The 15,523-nt window shown below is 32.2% G+C and overlaps 1 protein-coding gene across 4 annotated transcripts in view; it reads right to left on the minus strand.

Moving 5' to 3' along the window:
* The window catches only part of LOC145939655 (uncharacterized), a 93,625-nt gene that overhangs the window by 62,539 nt on the left and 15,563 nt on the right, over positions 1-15,523 (minus strand). For all 4 annotated transcript variants that reach the window (XM_083044123.1, XM_083044124.1, XM_083044125.1 and 1 more), the window contains one exon: positions 5,325-5,508. In XM_083044123.1, the coding sequence (XP_082900249.1) occupies positions 5,325-5,508 (184 nt within the window). The remainder of the gene's footprint in view (positions 1-5,324; positions 5,509-15,523) is intronic.

Genomic DNA, 15,523 nt, shown 5'->3' on the forward strand with positions numbered 1-15,523 from the left:
AAATATAAGATAAAGTTATATTCAATGTTAAATCTATAATATATTGTGTATATATGTGTGAATGTGTGAATGTGTGAATGTGTGTATACGTGTAGATACACACACCTACACGAATCTATCATATTTTCATTTAACTATATAGGTTTTCTCTTTGTCTTTATATTCAAATGTAATCGTTTCACGGAAGAGAATGTTTATTCATTACATTTCATTTGCTATGAGTTTCATCCATAAAGACGATCATATCTTTTAAAGATCTCATAGCATCTCAAGGTTGATAGTTGATATGTAAATAAATAAATCTGTAGAACAGAGTAGTTTCTTCAAATATGTGTTTGTGACATTCCGCGAATATATTAATAAACCAGTTTTCCCACTTTACTTACGAAAGAATATAAAAGACAAGCATCGGAGAGATTGCAGAGTTTATTTTCTAGAATCGAACAATCAAATCAGTAATCTAACAAATACAAAGCTAAAAAATTCGAAGTAATTAAAAAAAGTTCGTAATTTGATAAAAAATATCGAGCAAGTATAAAATCTCGAGTGGAATAATTTTTTTCGTGTACAGCAGAAGATTAAGAAGATTTTAAATAATTAGGAAAAATAACTATCTTAAAAAAGATAGCGTTAAATGATTAAATAAATATTTACGCTTCGATTTTCCAACCTCTTTATTATTAAAAAAATCGAGAGCGGCTTATTGCTTATCAAGGATGAAATTTCTCGTGAATATTTTGTTGATAATCGCGATATTGGCAGTTATTATAATTCCATCTGGAATTTGTCAAGAAAAAACATTGACGAATGAAACATCGAATGAAACAATGGATGAAATCTCAATACATCAAACATCGACACATGAAACATCGACAGATGAAACATCACACGAAATATGGAACGTACCTCGTTTGCGACAAGAGAATATTATAGTTGTCCCAAATAGAAACGTTTGCCCGGAAGGTCAAAGGAAAGATAATCATGGAAGATGTCGCCAAATCCTTTAATATAGTGCAAGGTAATTTATATAACATGAAAACATTTAACTCTGCTTTATACACGATTGGAAAATCGCGCGTGAACAGAACGATATTTTATGTCGAAAAATACATTTCAATTTTCTTTTATTAAAATTTAATTGGGGGTCATATCTTTTTGATAGCTATTGCAATATTAAAAGTAATTCGGTACTTATATGTTTAAAAGAAAAAATTCTGTCAAATATAATTAAAAATTCGCCAGGCATCTTCAGTTTTAATCGTAAATATCAAATTTTAATATAAAATATATAATTTAATATAAAATTTAAAGTTAAATTAAAAAAATTTATGATATTTATTTAAACAAATTTATTTTAAATTTAAAAAATTGGAAAATAATTTTTTCTTTTGATGAGTGACACTCGCGTCACTCTGCAATTTTCATGCTGTCATTCTTCTCGTAACTAGTCATTTTCACAACCTCTCTTTTTTCCAATATACGAAGAGTTAATTAAGATATTTCTTGAAAAAAGAGATGAATTTGTGTATATAATCATAGTATAAAATATGGCAATTTATGAAAAGAGTCTATATAAGTACGTAGTTATAAGTATTTAAATTGCTAATATTATATAATAATCTTCGAGTCTGTCATTTATTCAGTCAAATTATCTTATAAAAAACTTGATGCAAAGAATTGGCTAAAGAATATGTTTCTAAATTCTCATAATTTCACGATAATTTAAAAATTAATTAAAAAAAAATAACATGTATATTCTAAAAGATCCATCCAATATCTGCTTCTTTCGAGTAACAGATTGGGAAAGTATCACTTTTGCTAAAAAAGCACTGCTATTTCCTCTATATGCGCGAAAACGTTGTGAGAATCTCATTTTCAAGGAGGAATGTGAAACCGCTATGATTTTCCTTTTCTTCTATCGAATATTCCAACTATTTTCATATTCACGCGCAAGAAGTTTCTCTAGTTCGACGAAATTCAACGATTTCGAGCGCAAGCACGATAGAAAGAGAAAGATGGGCGATTTCGCGAACGGGTCGACCGGTCGATGGATCTTCAGAAAATTCGCGCTAGTTACAACAGTTTGTTAGCAAGTAACTTCGCTACTAATATCGACAAGGTTCGCGTCCGCGGGCAAGTTAGTATAACTTTAGTGTAACTTTCCACCCACTCACTTGTTGCCACCCTCTTGTATACGCGCGGGAGCAAGCAAGCAAGAGTGGCGCGGCGAACGGACAGACTATCATTAGAGTAGCTACATAATGCTACCGCTATGCGGTTGCACGTTGCACGATGCGCGCCTTTTGTGCTCTCTCGGCTCTTGCCACGTTCAGTTTCGCCGATTTTCAAAGGCAAACATGATCGTCAACTTCTCGTATACACTCCGCTGTCACGAAATGACATAACTCTCCAACTGTGTAAACGTGTCCGGTGTGAGCGACCTTAAGTTTAAATGCCTATTCCTCTGCTTATATTAACCATTCGCGTATCTATGTGTATGTATGTGATTTCAAAACTTTTAATGTTTTAATAATTTAATCAGTTGTATATTATATATTAATATAATTGAAGAAAAATTAAATAAACAATGATAAATAAATTGTATATTTTTTTAAATAGAACACAGAGAGAATTTTCTCTTAGAATTTACCCTAAAAATCATGGTAATCGTGGAACAATATGATATGGAAAGAATTTTATGAGAATTTTTCTGATTAATATCTATCACAGTGATAAATATTAACCAGAGAAACTCTTATAAAATTCTTTCCATATCATATTGTCCTACGAGTATCATAATTTTCAAGGTAAATTCTAAGAGAAAATTCTCTCAGTGAAATAAATATAAGATTTGCATAAAATATTATAAACATTCATAAATAAACGAATAATTATTCACGGGCAAATGTGCAAAATGCAAAGAATAAGCAATATATGTTTTAAACTATGAAATTTTACTCATAATTTTTAATTATTATGAAAAATAATATTATTTCAGTCATATGTATCAAGTTTTTTAAAAATAAAAGCTGATAATAATAAATAGTTATTTTTGTCAATTCTAAGATTCTTCTTATAGAGTTTATATGCAGTATAAAGTTAATAATATCGCTCTTGGAAATTTAAAACGTGATTGATTATAAATTCAATTTCTCATAATAATGTTATCATAATTTCGCCTTATACATTTAAAGATAAAGAATTTTGCGATATTAAGCAGACAGACGATACATATATAAGACGCTTTTCTTTGGAAAGCGGACTCTTCTACGAGAAAAGAAAGAGAAATGTAAGCTTCTCTACTTCTTTATCAACTATGTATAAGTACAATGCTTCGCGAGAGCTTCAGGATAATAAATACATATAATAATCAGATTTAGTGAAAAAATATTGTTTTCAAGCTGGGCATGATTAGATGAATAAATAAAAATACTATACGTAGTGATAAAAAAAGTATCAATATGTAAAAAAAATTATGTCTCTATTTTCTCTTTTTCTACCTGTAATAATTTTTATCGTGAAAAACTGTTATCTTTAACTGATCCTTTCTTGTTGCAACACACATGTTGCATTTTTTTAATTTTTATTAAATTTGAATGTTTTATTAAATTATAGATTATTATGCATTTATTGGTTAATATCCAATGACTATAAAATAGTCAATATGAAATTTATATACATACATTAATTTACATTATTTCGTAAAGTCTATTGAAAAAGTCACTTGAACAATATTTTTGAAAAAATAATAAAGAAACAATATTTTCTTTTAAAGATATCTGTCAAGAAAATATCGATTTTAAAAAATCATGATAAAAAAACTAGCAAATTGATATATTATTAGTTAGGGACAACCTGTATATCATGCAATCTCCCTTGAGAACTTATTACGTTTAAAATATCGGTATATCACGTCAGATTTTCCTCATTTTTGTCCTATTTTTTCTTTCTTTTCTTTTTAAATTTATCAGCGAAAAGGACATCGTCATTATAAAGCGCGCTTGGAAAAATGATATCTTTTTAATTTTTACGGTAAAGTGGAGCATCGAACAACGTAACTGGATATTATCCAATTCTTAAATTAACAGCGTCATTAAAAAATGCAATGTGGATATATCCGATTCTTGATATTGTTTTTCTCTTTTTATATTGCGGCGATACCTGTGTTTCATTACACAGGCGGTGCCAATCTGCTGATCAAATTTACGTCGCAATTACGATCAAATTGACATTGGACCTATAAAACGGTTACAAATTGTACGAGAAAATCAATAGCAACCGAAAGAATTGCGATATACTTTTATAATTAAGCTGAACACAGATTGATTTGTAAGAAAAGAGAAATTTGGATAAATTCTCATATTATCAAATTAATGAAAGGAAATGTTAATTACCGTTGCTATAATTAATTACTTCCTTCATTGTACGAATAATTTAAGCATTTCCACTGTTAAATAAATCCTGCAGATTGTCAGTCTTTTATCTCGGACTCTTTTATTAGCGACAAAAAAGTCGCTAATAAAATATTTTCATATAGTATCGTATTTTGCATGAACGCCAGACCCTTTTATTAGCGACTTTTTTGTCTGGCGTTCATGCAAAATACGATACTATATGAAAATACGTTATTTAAAATCTCCAATCTCCTCGAATGCTTTGATATTTGAATTTTCAGATCTTCAAAATTCTTTTAAGATTTTCTATTCTACGATTCTCGTACACTTCGTGAGATTTTTCTATTTAAAAGCTCTTAGATTTAAATCTCGAAAATGATTTTTACAGGGGAAGTTCTTAATTCACGAGTAGTAATGCGTTTATAATAGTGAGTGGCTTAAATGAGACGCAACGTGCTCATAAATTCTCTTTGTGTCCAATTTTTCTACATGAAAGGATTAAAGATAGATTGATGGTATTTCGTAACATTTCCATAACAATAGAGCTGACAGCTAGTACAATCCAATTGATGGAAATTTGATATTATTCATTAAACATCTGATATTTATATTACATATTCACATTCCCATATATATATACCCAAATAAATAAATAAATATTTCATACAAATATATTCAATTGATTTATATGAAATGTTAAGTGTTGAAGATCTTTCATTCTCTTTAACTTGAAAATCAAGTCGATAATGATGTTTTGTGCAATCAAAATTTGCAATTACATATACATGTAAAAGGATTGCATAAAAATGTAGACGCGTATAAAGTATGAAAAATCATGATGTCGTAAACTCTCTGGTGGCTCACCGACAAAAATAATAAAGTAAGTCGTGCGCGCCTAACGACGCGACGCAAAGAAGGATTCGCACTTACTTGAAGAAGTAGGTGTCGTTGACGTATCCGAAGAAGGGTACCGTGTAGGTCAGCATCCAGATATTACCACCTCCGCAGTCGTAATACGGTTTCGACCACCTGCCATCCTCGTATTTCACTGTCAGGATTTCGTCCTCCTCCCTTTCCGTGTGCACGCTTTCGTTGAACGTATAGGTGTGGAATCCTGGGACAGAGAAACCATTAAATAGGTCGAGTCTATTCCTCCCCGAAATTTAATTAAACGATCCGTATTCTATAATGACGATCTAACTCCTATATACCTACTTGATTAATTAACATTTTAACTCAACATATCAAAATTAATATGTACTAATACTCATTGGTGGTATATAAATTAATTGATACATTATATAGTATATCGTCAGAATCAAAAATTAATTGCGGCACATTAAATCAAAAATTAATTACACTGCCGATATTGAAATTTACCCTCGATTATTTCCATACTCTCTTTGTATCATTTATTATCCATTGACTTTCAATGAATCTGTTATTATTTTGAGAGAACAATTTAATAATAATTATTCGTTTGAATTATCCAAAGATCGGAAAACCAATGTAAAACAAATACAATGTAAAACAATACAAAAATATTCTTTTAGAGAGAGAAATGAGCATAATATAATTTCTTTCAAATCTTATATTACTTGTTTACATGCAATTTTTTTCTTTAATTTATTATTAATTATAACTATATTTACTATTAATTATTATTAATTATTAATTATTATTTACTATTAATTAGTGATAAAATTTCTCACAGAGGTGCTCTTCAGAACAAACTTAGAAGCTATCTTTTTCTTTTATAGAAAGTATTTGAATTAATTTTCCCAAAAAAAGAAACTATCTTCCCTTTATTTCTACTTTCGCAACTATTCGTTGAGACAAAGTTTCCTGAAGTTAATCTCCGAGGATTTAGACATCCAGGTTCCCCGGAAGTCTGTGTATAAGGTTCCGAGTAAGATTCTGATAATTCAAGGATCTAACAATAGAAGTCGAGACTCCGAGACACGTAACTTTATCCAACTGCAGTATGTGCACACCGTGGAGAGATATTAGGGACTCTATAGGGTATAAATATATATATACACACATAAGACGGTGAAAGAGAGATGGAGAGGGTGAGATAGAGAGAGAGAAAGAGAGAGAGAGATAAGGTGCCGCGAGAAATCGTCTCCGAGTCCCGAACAGATAAAGAAAACGAGCTTCGTTGTATCTGTTTTTCTGTCGACTTGCTACTCGCTTTTCCGCCTTTTCCTCCCTCCGGTCACGGCAACATTTTCCTCCCCGCGCGAAAAAGTTGCTGAGTTTTATCGAGCATGATCCGCGCTTACATGTGAGAAACGTTATTTCCCCAATCTTCCTTGTATCGCATGGAGGATGATCGTCGTTTGCACCCTCGTTCCTTCCTTTTTATTCATATAATATATATAATACGAGCCAACCGGAAGTGTACTATTAACCTCCCGCAGGATGTTTCACACGGTGGTAAATAAATTTTTTCTTTCTTTATTTCTTTTTCCCAAGATAGTAACGTCTCATATTCCCAGGAGCCACGAAGCAGCTCAGATTAGATTAAAAATAACAGAAATTCGTTGTCGCAGCCAAGAATAACGAAATTATATGCATAGTCTCATAAATATTTATTAAAGCGGTTCATAAATAACAAAACCCGCATATATAATTAGCATATAGAAAATGGGGTTGCCATTTAGGATAAATGGACCTCTTCCCGTTCTCTTAAATTATAATTAGCCGCGAATTATAAATTGATATAAGCCAATTACAGTAATTATAATTATTCGTGGTATAACCGATACTTTTTATATTTTTTACATATATTTAACACAGTTATATGATTTTCTTTTTCACAAAAAAAAAATTGTTTTCTTACCGCTAACCGTCCACGTCTTATTACATACAGTTAATAAAAATGTAGAAAGAAATATGAGAGGGGAAAAGGAAGAAAAGAGGATATTATCTACGATATGAAGCAAGAATATTGCACATCTTTTCTCATATAAACGTTTTACTTAACACAATTGTTCATCCTTTATCTAACTCGACTATTTACATTTAGAGGACACCTGCATTTTATGACCCACATATGCTACACCCAAAACAAGATAAAGATATATGACGCAGTTGTGTCACAGTTAAACTATCGCAAAAATATGACAAAACACGTCGCTCGGGGAAACATAAAATAAAAATGTAAAACGACATATATATTAAATATATCATTTATGTCTCTAGATAAACTATCTTGTAATATAAATTAATAAGCGAGTGTGACTGAAGATAAGATAACTGCATTTTATACGGAAGTAATCTCGACGGAGGCGCCTTTAATTAAAGCCTTAACCGAAACACGTTTATTCCCGATTGGAAAAAAAAAAAAAAAATTGGAAAAGCGACCTGATACGGCGCCAAGTCGTAACGCATGCTCTCTTTTTTGTTCTGCCCATTTCTCGTCCCTTTACTTCTCATTTCTTCTCCTGTGCCTGCAAGCCACGAAATCCCAGTCTGATTTATCCGACAGTAATTCCTCTTTTAACATATCTATGATATCCGAAATCTGTTTAGGAAATCTGCATATTTATTAACCGTCGTCACGACAATGGCAGTCGAAGTCACTTGGATTGTTAAATATCCTTATCTTGACCATTTAAATCCAGCTCTCCAGAATCCAAAAATTTATTTTACTTTAAAGAATTTTATTTCAGATAAATTAAAATGATTTTCTCACAAAAAGATATACCGCCGCCGTAGATACAAATCTTTCTTCATTCAATTTCGATAAGTTACACGAATATAACAATACATAAGAATTTAAAAAATTAAATTAGATTTTTTAATCAAATTTTTATGTCAATGTATAATATTGAAAAAATTATAGAAATTGAATGATATATACATATAAGAGAATATTCATGGAAATTGGAATTCTTACTTTAGGATGATTAGAAGAATTCAAAGAAGATCGGAAAAAGTCACATGAAAAGGCGAAAAGAGAAAAACACCAAAAGATTTATTGACGTAGAAAAAATATTCAATTTGATTTCAGGTCAGCTCCAATGTATCATTAAAGTTGGCAAAGACGGAGCAAGGATGAAGAAAGTAGAAGAGAATCTTAAAGGACCAACGGACTAAAAAGATAGTGACAGAAGGAAAGAGAAAGAGAGCAGAATTAAATAAATAAAATTCTCTTACTGCGTATGTTACGATAGATCGAATTACTTGTTTCATTTCCTGTATGTCTTTTTACAACGCGTTTGCGCAGTTCTTTATACTGCAGTTCTCTACTAGTTTCGTAAGATGGGAGATCTGTATCTCATAACATTTTCTTTCAATATCTTGAAAGATATTGATAAAAAATATGTAACTTTCTATAAAGTATATTATCGGTTTTTTCACACATGTTCTATTGTTTCGTTTATCTTTCTTTTTTTAAATTCTCCGAATCTTTAACTTGATAAATTCACATGTTCTCGAAATTAAATACCAAGATACGCTTGACTTTCAAGATATTTATACATATATTCTTCGAATTCTTAAGATCCTTCGAATTTGACATTCTTGAAATATTTTTCGCAAGCTTAAATTCTTGGTATTTTAAATTGTCGGTTCTTTTTTCGGTTGTTAAATTCTTAAAAATTCTTTCAACGATATCTAACAATGTTTTGTACAGTTTAAAATTAATCCAACTTTCGCACGATATATTTAAGACTAGCGGCTAAGTGTTACGGCAGATAAGAGAATAGAGATAAAAGTTTCCGTTAAGAAAATAATCTTTAAATTACTTCGAGAAATATTGAGCGCGAAAGATGGGTATTTTAACTTTCTAGACAATCTTACAACTTAAACATTTATTACGCTGAAGCCATTCGCCTTGGCTATAGCAATAATAATTCGTTATCGACATGCAGAACTTTGGGGTGTCGATATTTGATTCGCGTCTTAAAACTCTCGAGAGAAAACTGTCCGATTTAACTGCTCATGCTTAAAACTTCCTTATTGAAAGCTTACTCTAATATTGTTGAAGCTGTTATATATTTCTTTTATATCTTCGATAATAATGTAGCATTTGTTTTCAACATTTCAATAACGTATTTGACATACGTATTGCTATTAGTATTACATTTGGCCGCTGCCCTTTTATTAACCTACAACAGTCGGTTATATCATATATACGTTCATTATAATTTCACCGAAATTGCTTGTTTATTTCACATGTCTCATATGGGTGCATGTGTGATATTTACGTATAAAGTATTATGTTCGAAAATATGCGAAATGCGCGCTCGAGGATGTGTAACATTGTAACATTACATCGCATACGGGTCGAATACTAATAACACATGGAACATGATATATTATGCAATATCTATATAATTAGTCTCCTGATAATTCTGGATTTATTGAAGATACTCGACGGCATATTTGACACTTCGGTAGTTTCGCTCTAATCGGTAGCGATTAAACCTTTCCCCGTATACCCCTTTCTATAAAAAGGCTGTAGAACAGGTCTCTTTAAAAGAACCGGAGTCCTCCTTTCTCATCGTTGCTCGTCCAAGCATCATCCATTGTTTCCTACGTCATCGAGCGCTTTTCGCGAGCTTTCATCCGCGTTACGAAACGCGACAAGAGATCCGCGATAGAATAGCGCCATACATATCGATGGATATCCATCTCGGAAGATCATTTGAGACTTGTCGAGAAATCTTCTGTCGCCGGGAAGGAGCTTTTAGGGAAGTTTATAGACTGGGAAGAATACATAACGTTTACGACTCTATTAAATAAGGACGATTCTGGGAATAAAAATTCACCGAAAACTACATGAGTGAGATATCAAGGGAACGTGCGTGTGAATTATTCACGATATTTTGATGTGTCTATGTGTATTTTATATAATCACCCGCCTAATTGTGCCTCTTTTGTGCATTTATAATTTAGAGTACATTCTCTCTTCGTCGTTTATATAAATATTTAGAGGTGTTTTAATACCTTACAATGAACTCTATAGTAGCTTTTATAATGAATGTGGTGCAAAGATTGTAAAGGAGGTTGTAAAAGCTAATGGCTCGTATTATCGTTGCGCATTTAACATTAAAAATATGACATACGATTATGGTTTATTTATTTCACATGAAAATCATAATCGATGTAATTAAACGATCTTATTTAATTAAATGTGCAGAGAGAAAGTAGACCAAGAAGCGGTATCGCGTCTCTCGTATAATAAAGCGGAATAAAAGACAATGAGAAGAAGAAGAAGAAGACAGAACAAGAACTAGAAACGAATAACTTTATCAAATGAAACTGCAAGAAACTTATACTGCCTAGAGTCCACATTATACTTGAGAGGGAAAGAAATATTTATTTTTTATAAATATTTACTCTTCTTATTCTTGTATAAAAATATACAAAGGAAATGACGCAAATGTAATTCCTTACATCAAGAAACGGTGGGCTTTGTGAAAGATTTGTAACAAGCTGTATCGCGTGGGCCTCCCCTTATATAGCAAATAGTGATATCATTACAACCCTACGGCGGCACAATAGCGATATCATTACGGCATTGGCATCCATCGCGCGATGGAAGAGATTTCGTTGCTACAAGACGACGCGTCTACACAGTTCATGACATATCGATCGAGTTCACGACAGAGAACGCTGAGCTCGGCATTGTCTGTCACGTTGAAGGAACGTGCGCATCGTCGTGACATTTCCGCTCCTTTCAAACATCGACACATCGATAGATCTAGAGATCTAAGAATCTTTAAGTAGAACGACAATCGTCTCTCTCTCTCTTTCTCGGAAAATTTTCAATGAAAATCGCCCTATGACAGCGAGATATGTACATACATGCCGATGATTGCGTTAGTTCCGTGAAAAAAAAAATTTTTTTTTTACTTTTCGATAGGTGCTTGCGTTGCACGCCAATACAGGTAAAAAAATATGGAGATATAAATCGGGCTTTCATCGCTTTCTGCTGAATCGAAATTCGTTTCACGAGTATCAATTAAACGGCGCATATTTTTCCAATTAATTTAACCAAAAAAAATTTAACGTCTGATTGATATTAAACCTTTTATTTTTTTCTTCTAGATATTAAAATATCTTTTAACATCTAAAAGAATATATAATTTATAGATATATTTAAATGTTAAAATATCTTTCTTTTAAATATTTAAATTTTAAATATTTAAATATTAAAATATCAACGTCACGCGAGAAAATAATTATATAGATGGAAATAACTCGATCCAACTTTACACAAGATAAAAAAGTGTCGAGAAATATATATATATATTTAAAATAATATAATTTGTGATAAATTTTTATTAACTATTTTATTAACTCTATTATTTAAAAGATAATAACTTAATTAAAATAATTTTTATGTTACAGTTGCATTAAAATCTAATGATGGGCTTTAAAGATCGAATCGTTCGAATAGTCGCATTAATATTAAAATCTGTATAGTGTCATAAAAAATTATAAATAAATTATCTCTCAATCAGGTAGATAGAAATAACGCGGGTAAATAGAAATAAATCCGCGAATGCTCCACAAAAGGCTGATGTATACATTCCTCTGTAGAAGTTGGTGAATAGCTTACGATCGATAGCTTACGTGATTTTAGAACGCAGATTTTTATCTGACATATATATATATATATATATATATATATATATCCTGGTATCAATAACGCTAGCAGGAAAGTTACGAGCGCGGAATGCGTTCAATTTTTAACGACAGCGTAACTTTTTATTCAGACAAAACGAAATTTTTTTGCGTTATGAGAAACCAATAATGGGGTCGCCTTAATTTGTAATCATTTTTATAGAAATATATACTTTGCCTATAATTCATTCCCTTCCAAATATGTCCTCGAACTATTGCGAAAAGCAGTTCGCTTATATTTTCAGAGTATTGTGTTAAAGGATCTGGTTTTTGTCTAATCTGCTTGAAATTGCTTTCCAAGTGTTTTATTCGTTCTTACATGGTTACATGAACACGCGGGAGCAATTGTGTTGCAATGTACACATTCGAAGGAGCTGAATTTAATTTAAGTAGTTTTCCTTGTTCGAGTATTTTTATTACGGAACAACATAGAATAACAGAGGTGAGGAATGGGGCTAACGTTGAGCGATAAACGATGAAACGGGTTTTTGCTGCGAACACACTATTTGCTGGAACAGCAAATTGTCACGAAGCGATAAAAATTTATTTGCAATTTCAACGCCTGTTCATGAGAAAGTTCTCGCGACGTGCTGAAATTTCATTGAAAAACACGTGCCAGCAATCTATAGAATAATTATATACATATGTATACACCTCTCGTGTAAATGATAAAATAATGCAGCAGCTCGGAAACTCGGCTAAAAAAAGCTCTAACTTTTCGCTTAAGAACTCTCTTTTGAACCAGTTTTATTCCGATCTAACTTAATATATACAGGGTGTCCGGTAATAGTCGCATCAACCGTCGTGTGCAGGTAGAGCTAGTTAAACCGAGTAGAAAAGTCCTCTACCATTTTGCGATATTCTCAATAATAAGAGAGAAATAAATTAAAGAAAATCAGCCAATTCGCGCGATGATAAGCGTGCGGCGAGAAGAGACAGCCCACTCGGGGGTCCAGAGTTAGCGCTACTCGTATGGAGTTACTGTCTTTTGTAAAGCGCTCCTCCCCGCTTCATCGCGCGCTTAGCAACCGTGTAACATTATACTGTTTCTTTTCGCCGCATGCTTAGTAACGACATAAAACTGGGCTGTCTCTTCTCGCCGTCGTTACGCGAATTGGCCGATCTTTATTAATTAATATCTCTCTTATTATTGAGAATATCGCAAAATGGTAGAGGACTTTTCTACTCGGTTTAACTAGCTCTATCTGCACACGACGGTTGATGCGACTATTACCGGACACCCTGTATACATGTATACACGAGGTATATATATAAATATATCCCAATATTACCCCTCATCGCCCATAATTTTTAAGAATATAAATTCTTTATTTTTAAGGACAGATGGTTTATGATAAAATTCGAGGTTGAATTTTTTGAAGAAAAAATTTTTCGTCAAAAAATTCAACTTTGGATTTTATAAAAAATCATCTGTTTTTAAAAATATATATATTTTTTTATATTTAACACATGTACAATAAGTGCATTGTAAATTAAAAAATAAGACTGCACAAATATCTTCTGTATCAAGAATGAGACAATTAACAGTTGACAGGTACATCGGTAGGAAAAACTGTTGGGATCAAAAGGGTTAATCTTCTTAATCGAGAGGATTTAGCTTGACCTAGATGGTTCGGGAGTTGACCTTTCCCTCGATATTATCTTATGCGAGTCAAAGCGGTCGAAGCTGTTCGCAGTCATCATAAAAGTGGAAAAGCAAGCCTACCCGAGAACACGTAGTAATAATTTATGTCGCCTCCGCGAACATAGCAGCCAATAACCGTGGCCAGCGGTAACAGTCGGGAAAGATGGTCGAGGAGGGTCGTCGGCGGTGGCGGTCGGGCAATCGTGCCGAGAAGAGGAGGAAAAGAAAGGGTGAGAAGAGCGAGGGTGAGGGGTGCATATATGAAACGCAGGCACGGGAAAAAAAAGAGGCAAAAGCCGGTACACGATATAGTTACCCTCGGATTTAAACTCCATCGCTACTCTACATTTTTATATCTCGAAGAGGCAGTTTCGCAAAAACGTTGCGAAAACTTTTCTAATAAGAAAGAGAGATTCAGAAGTCATTTCCTAAATCCTTATCGTACAGTTTCGTGTTGCGAGGTAATTTTATGAAACCTTAATTTTTTTTCCCTTCCAAAAAATATATATAACGAATCACGTCACGTGTGCGCGCAAAAGTTGATATTTTATTATTCTATATACGCGTGAATTCTTAAAGTTTTCACAAGTTACTGTTGCAATAGACAACATGTTGTATTGTCTAAGAAAGTTTTCCACCGCGTGAAAAATTAGTTTCAAGCATAGTACTTCTCAACTTAAAGAATAGTCGCAATAATATTAAATAACGTGTATGTTAGAGTTAAAAAATAATGAAACTTATAATAATATAATAGCTACTTCTTAATTAGTCTAAAAAGACGATCCAAGAACTGCTCATTATATTATATATTCTCACATGAAAAGATTCAAATAATTTCATTAAAAAATTACGTATTTGACTTGACCACCGTTTCTAATGGCTTAACATACTTTAGTACTCATTAATAGTAGTATTGTCACGCTTAATCCTCTCAAATATGTATGTCCATAACAATAAAGTAAATAGAGAGAAACTAATCATCTCTTATTGTTATGTCATATATACTTTGTCCAAAAATAAAATGTTTTATTTTATCTAAAGATTATAGACGCGGATTATGACGTGGCATAACAAATCCCAATAAATCAGAAGGCGAAAAGTTAGGTAAGTCAAGTGCCCTCTTTCCTCGCGAAGTTACATACATCCCGCTTGTGAAATCGATTCTCCGTCGATTTTTCGCGCGCGCATCCGCTTTGAACAACTCAAGGCTTCTTCGCAGAAAGTGCTTGAAATTTTCTGATGGAGCCCATTCGAAACATCGCGTGCCTGTGCGCAAGCACAATATTGAGTTTCAAGTATCCCTTTATGCTCCCACATTGTTCCCGCAAACGAGACGTTTGCAGGGAGCCTTTGTCCTTCGCAGCAAACTTCGATATTTTCGAAAATCAAAGTAGGATCCGATTTGCTAGTTTTTGAAAACTCGTAAATCGGATCCAACTTCGATATTCGCAATATCGAATGAAGATGCAACCGAGCGGTATAAAAAAAAAGTGATTATTCAATTCGAATTGTTTGCGGAATCAGATAAAACGCACTGAAGCGAAAAGATAAATAACGGCAGTATTGCATATGATTTCAATCATGTATATGTGTACGTTTGTGTTTTTGTATCGTGCAAGAAAAGAAAACAAATTTTCAATATGTTGTAGTTCTTTAATTATTATATTATTTCGTTTATCCAATGTAATCCAATTATTAAGATTATTAAATAAAAAAGATAAATAAAAATTTAGTAGTTATATATTTTTAGATTTTTATATATATATAATTGTTATTAAAATCAAAATCAAAATTTCACTTTAAATACTACATATCGATAATCGAAAAAAATTAAGAAAAAAAG

The sequence above is a fragment of the Prenolepis imparis genome, unplaced genomic scaffold (assembly GCF_030444845.1).
Source record: "Prenolepis imparis isolate NDT839.2.m4 unplaced genomic scaffold, iyPreImpa1.0 SCAF_8, whole genome shotgun sequence".
NCBI classification, from domain to species: Eukaryota; Metazoa; Arthropoda; class Insecta; order Hymenoptera; family Formicidae; genus Prenolepis; species Prenolepis imparis.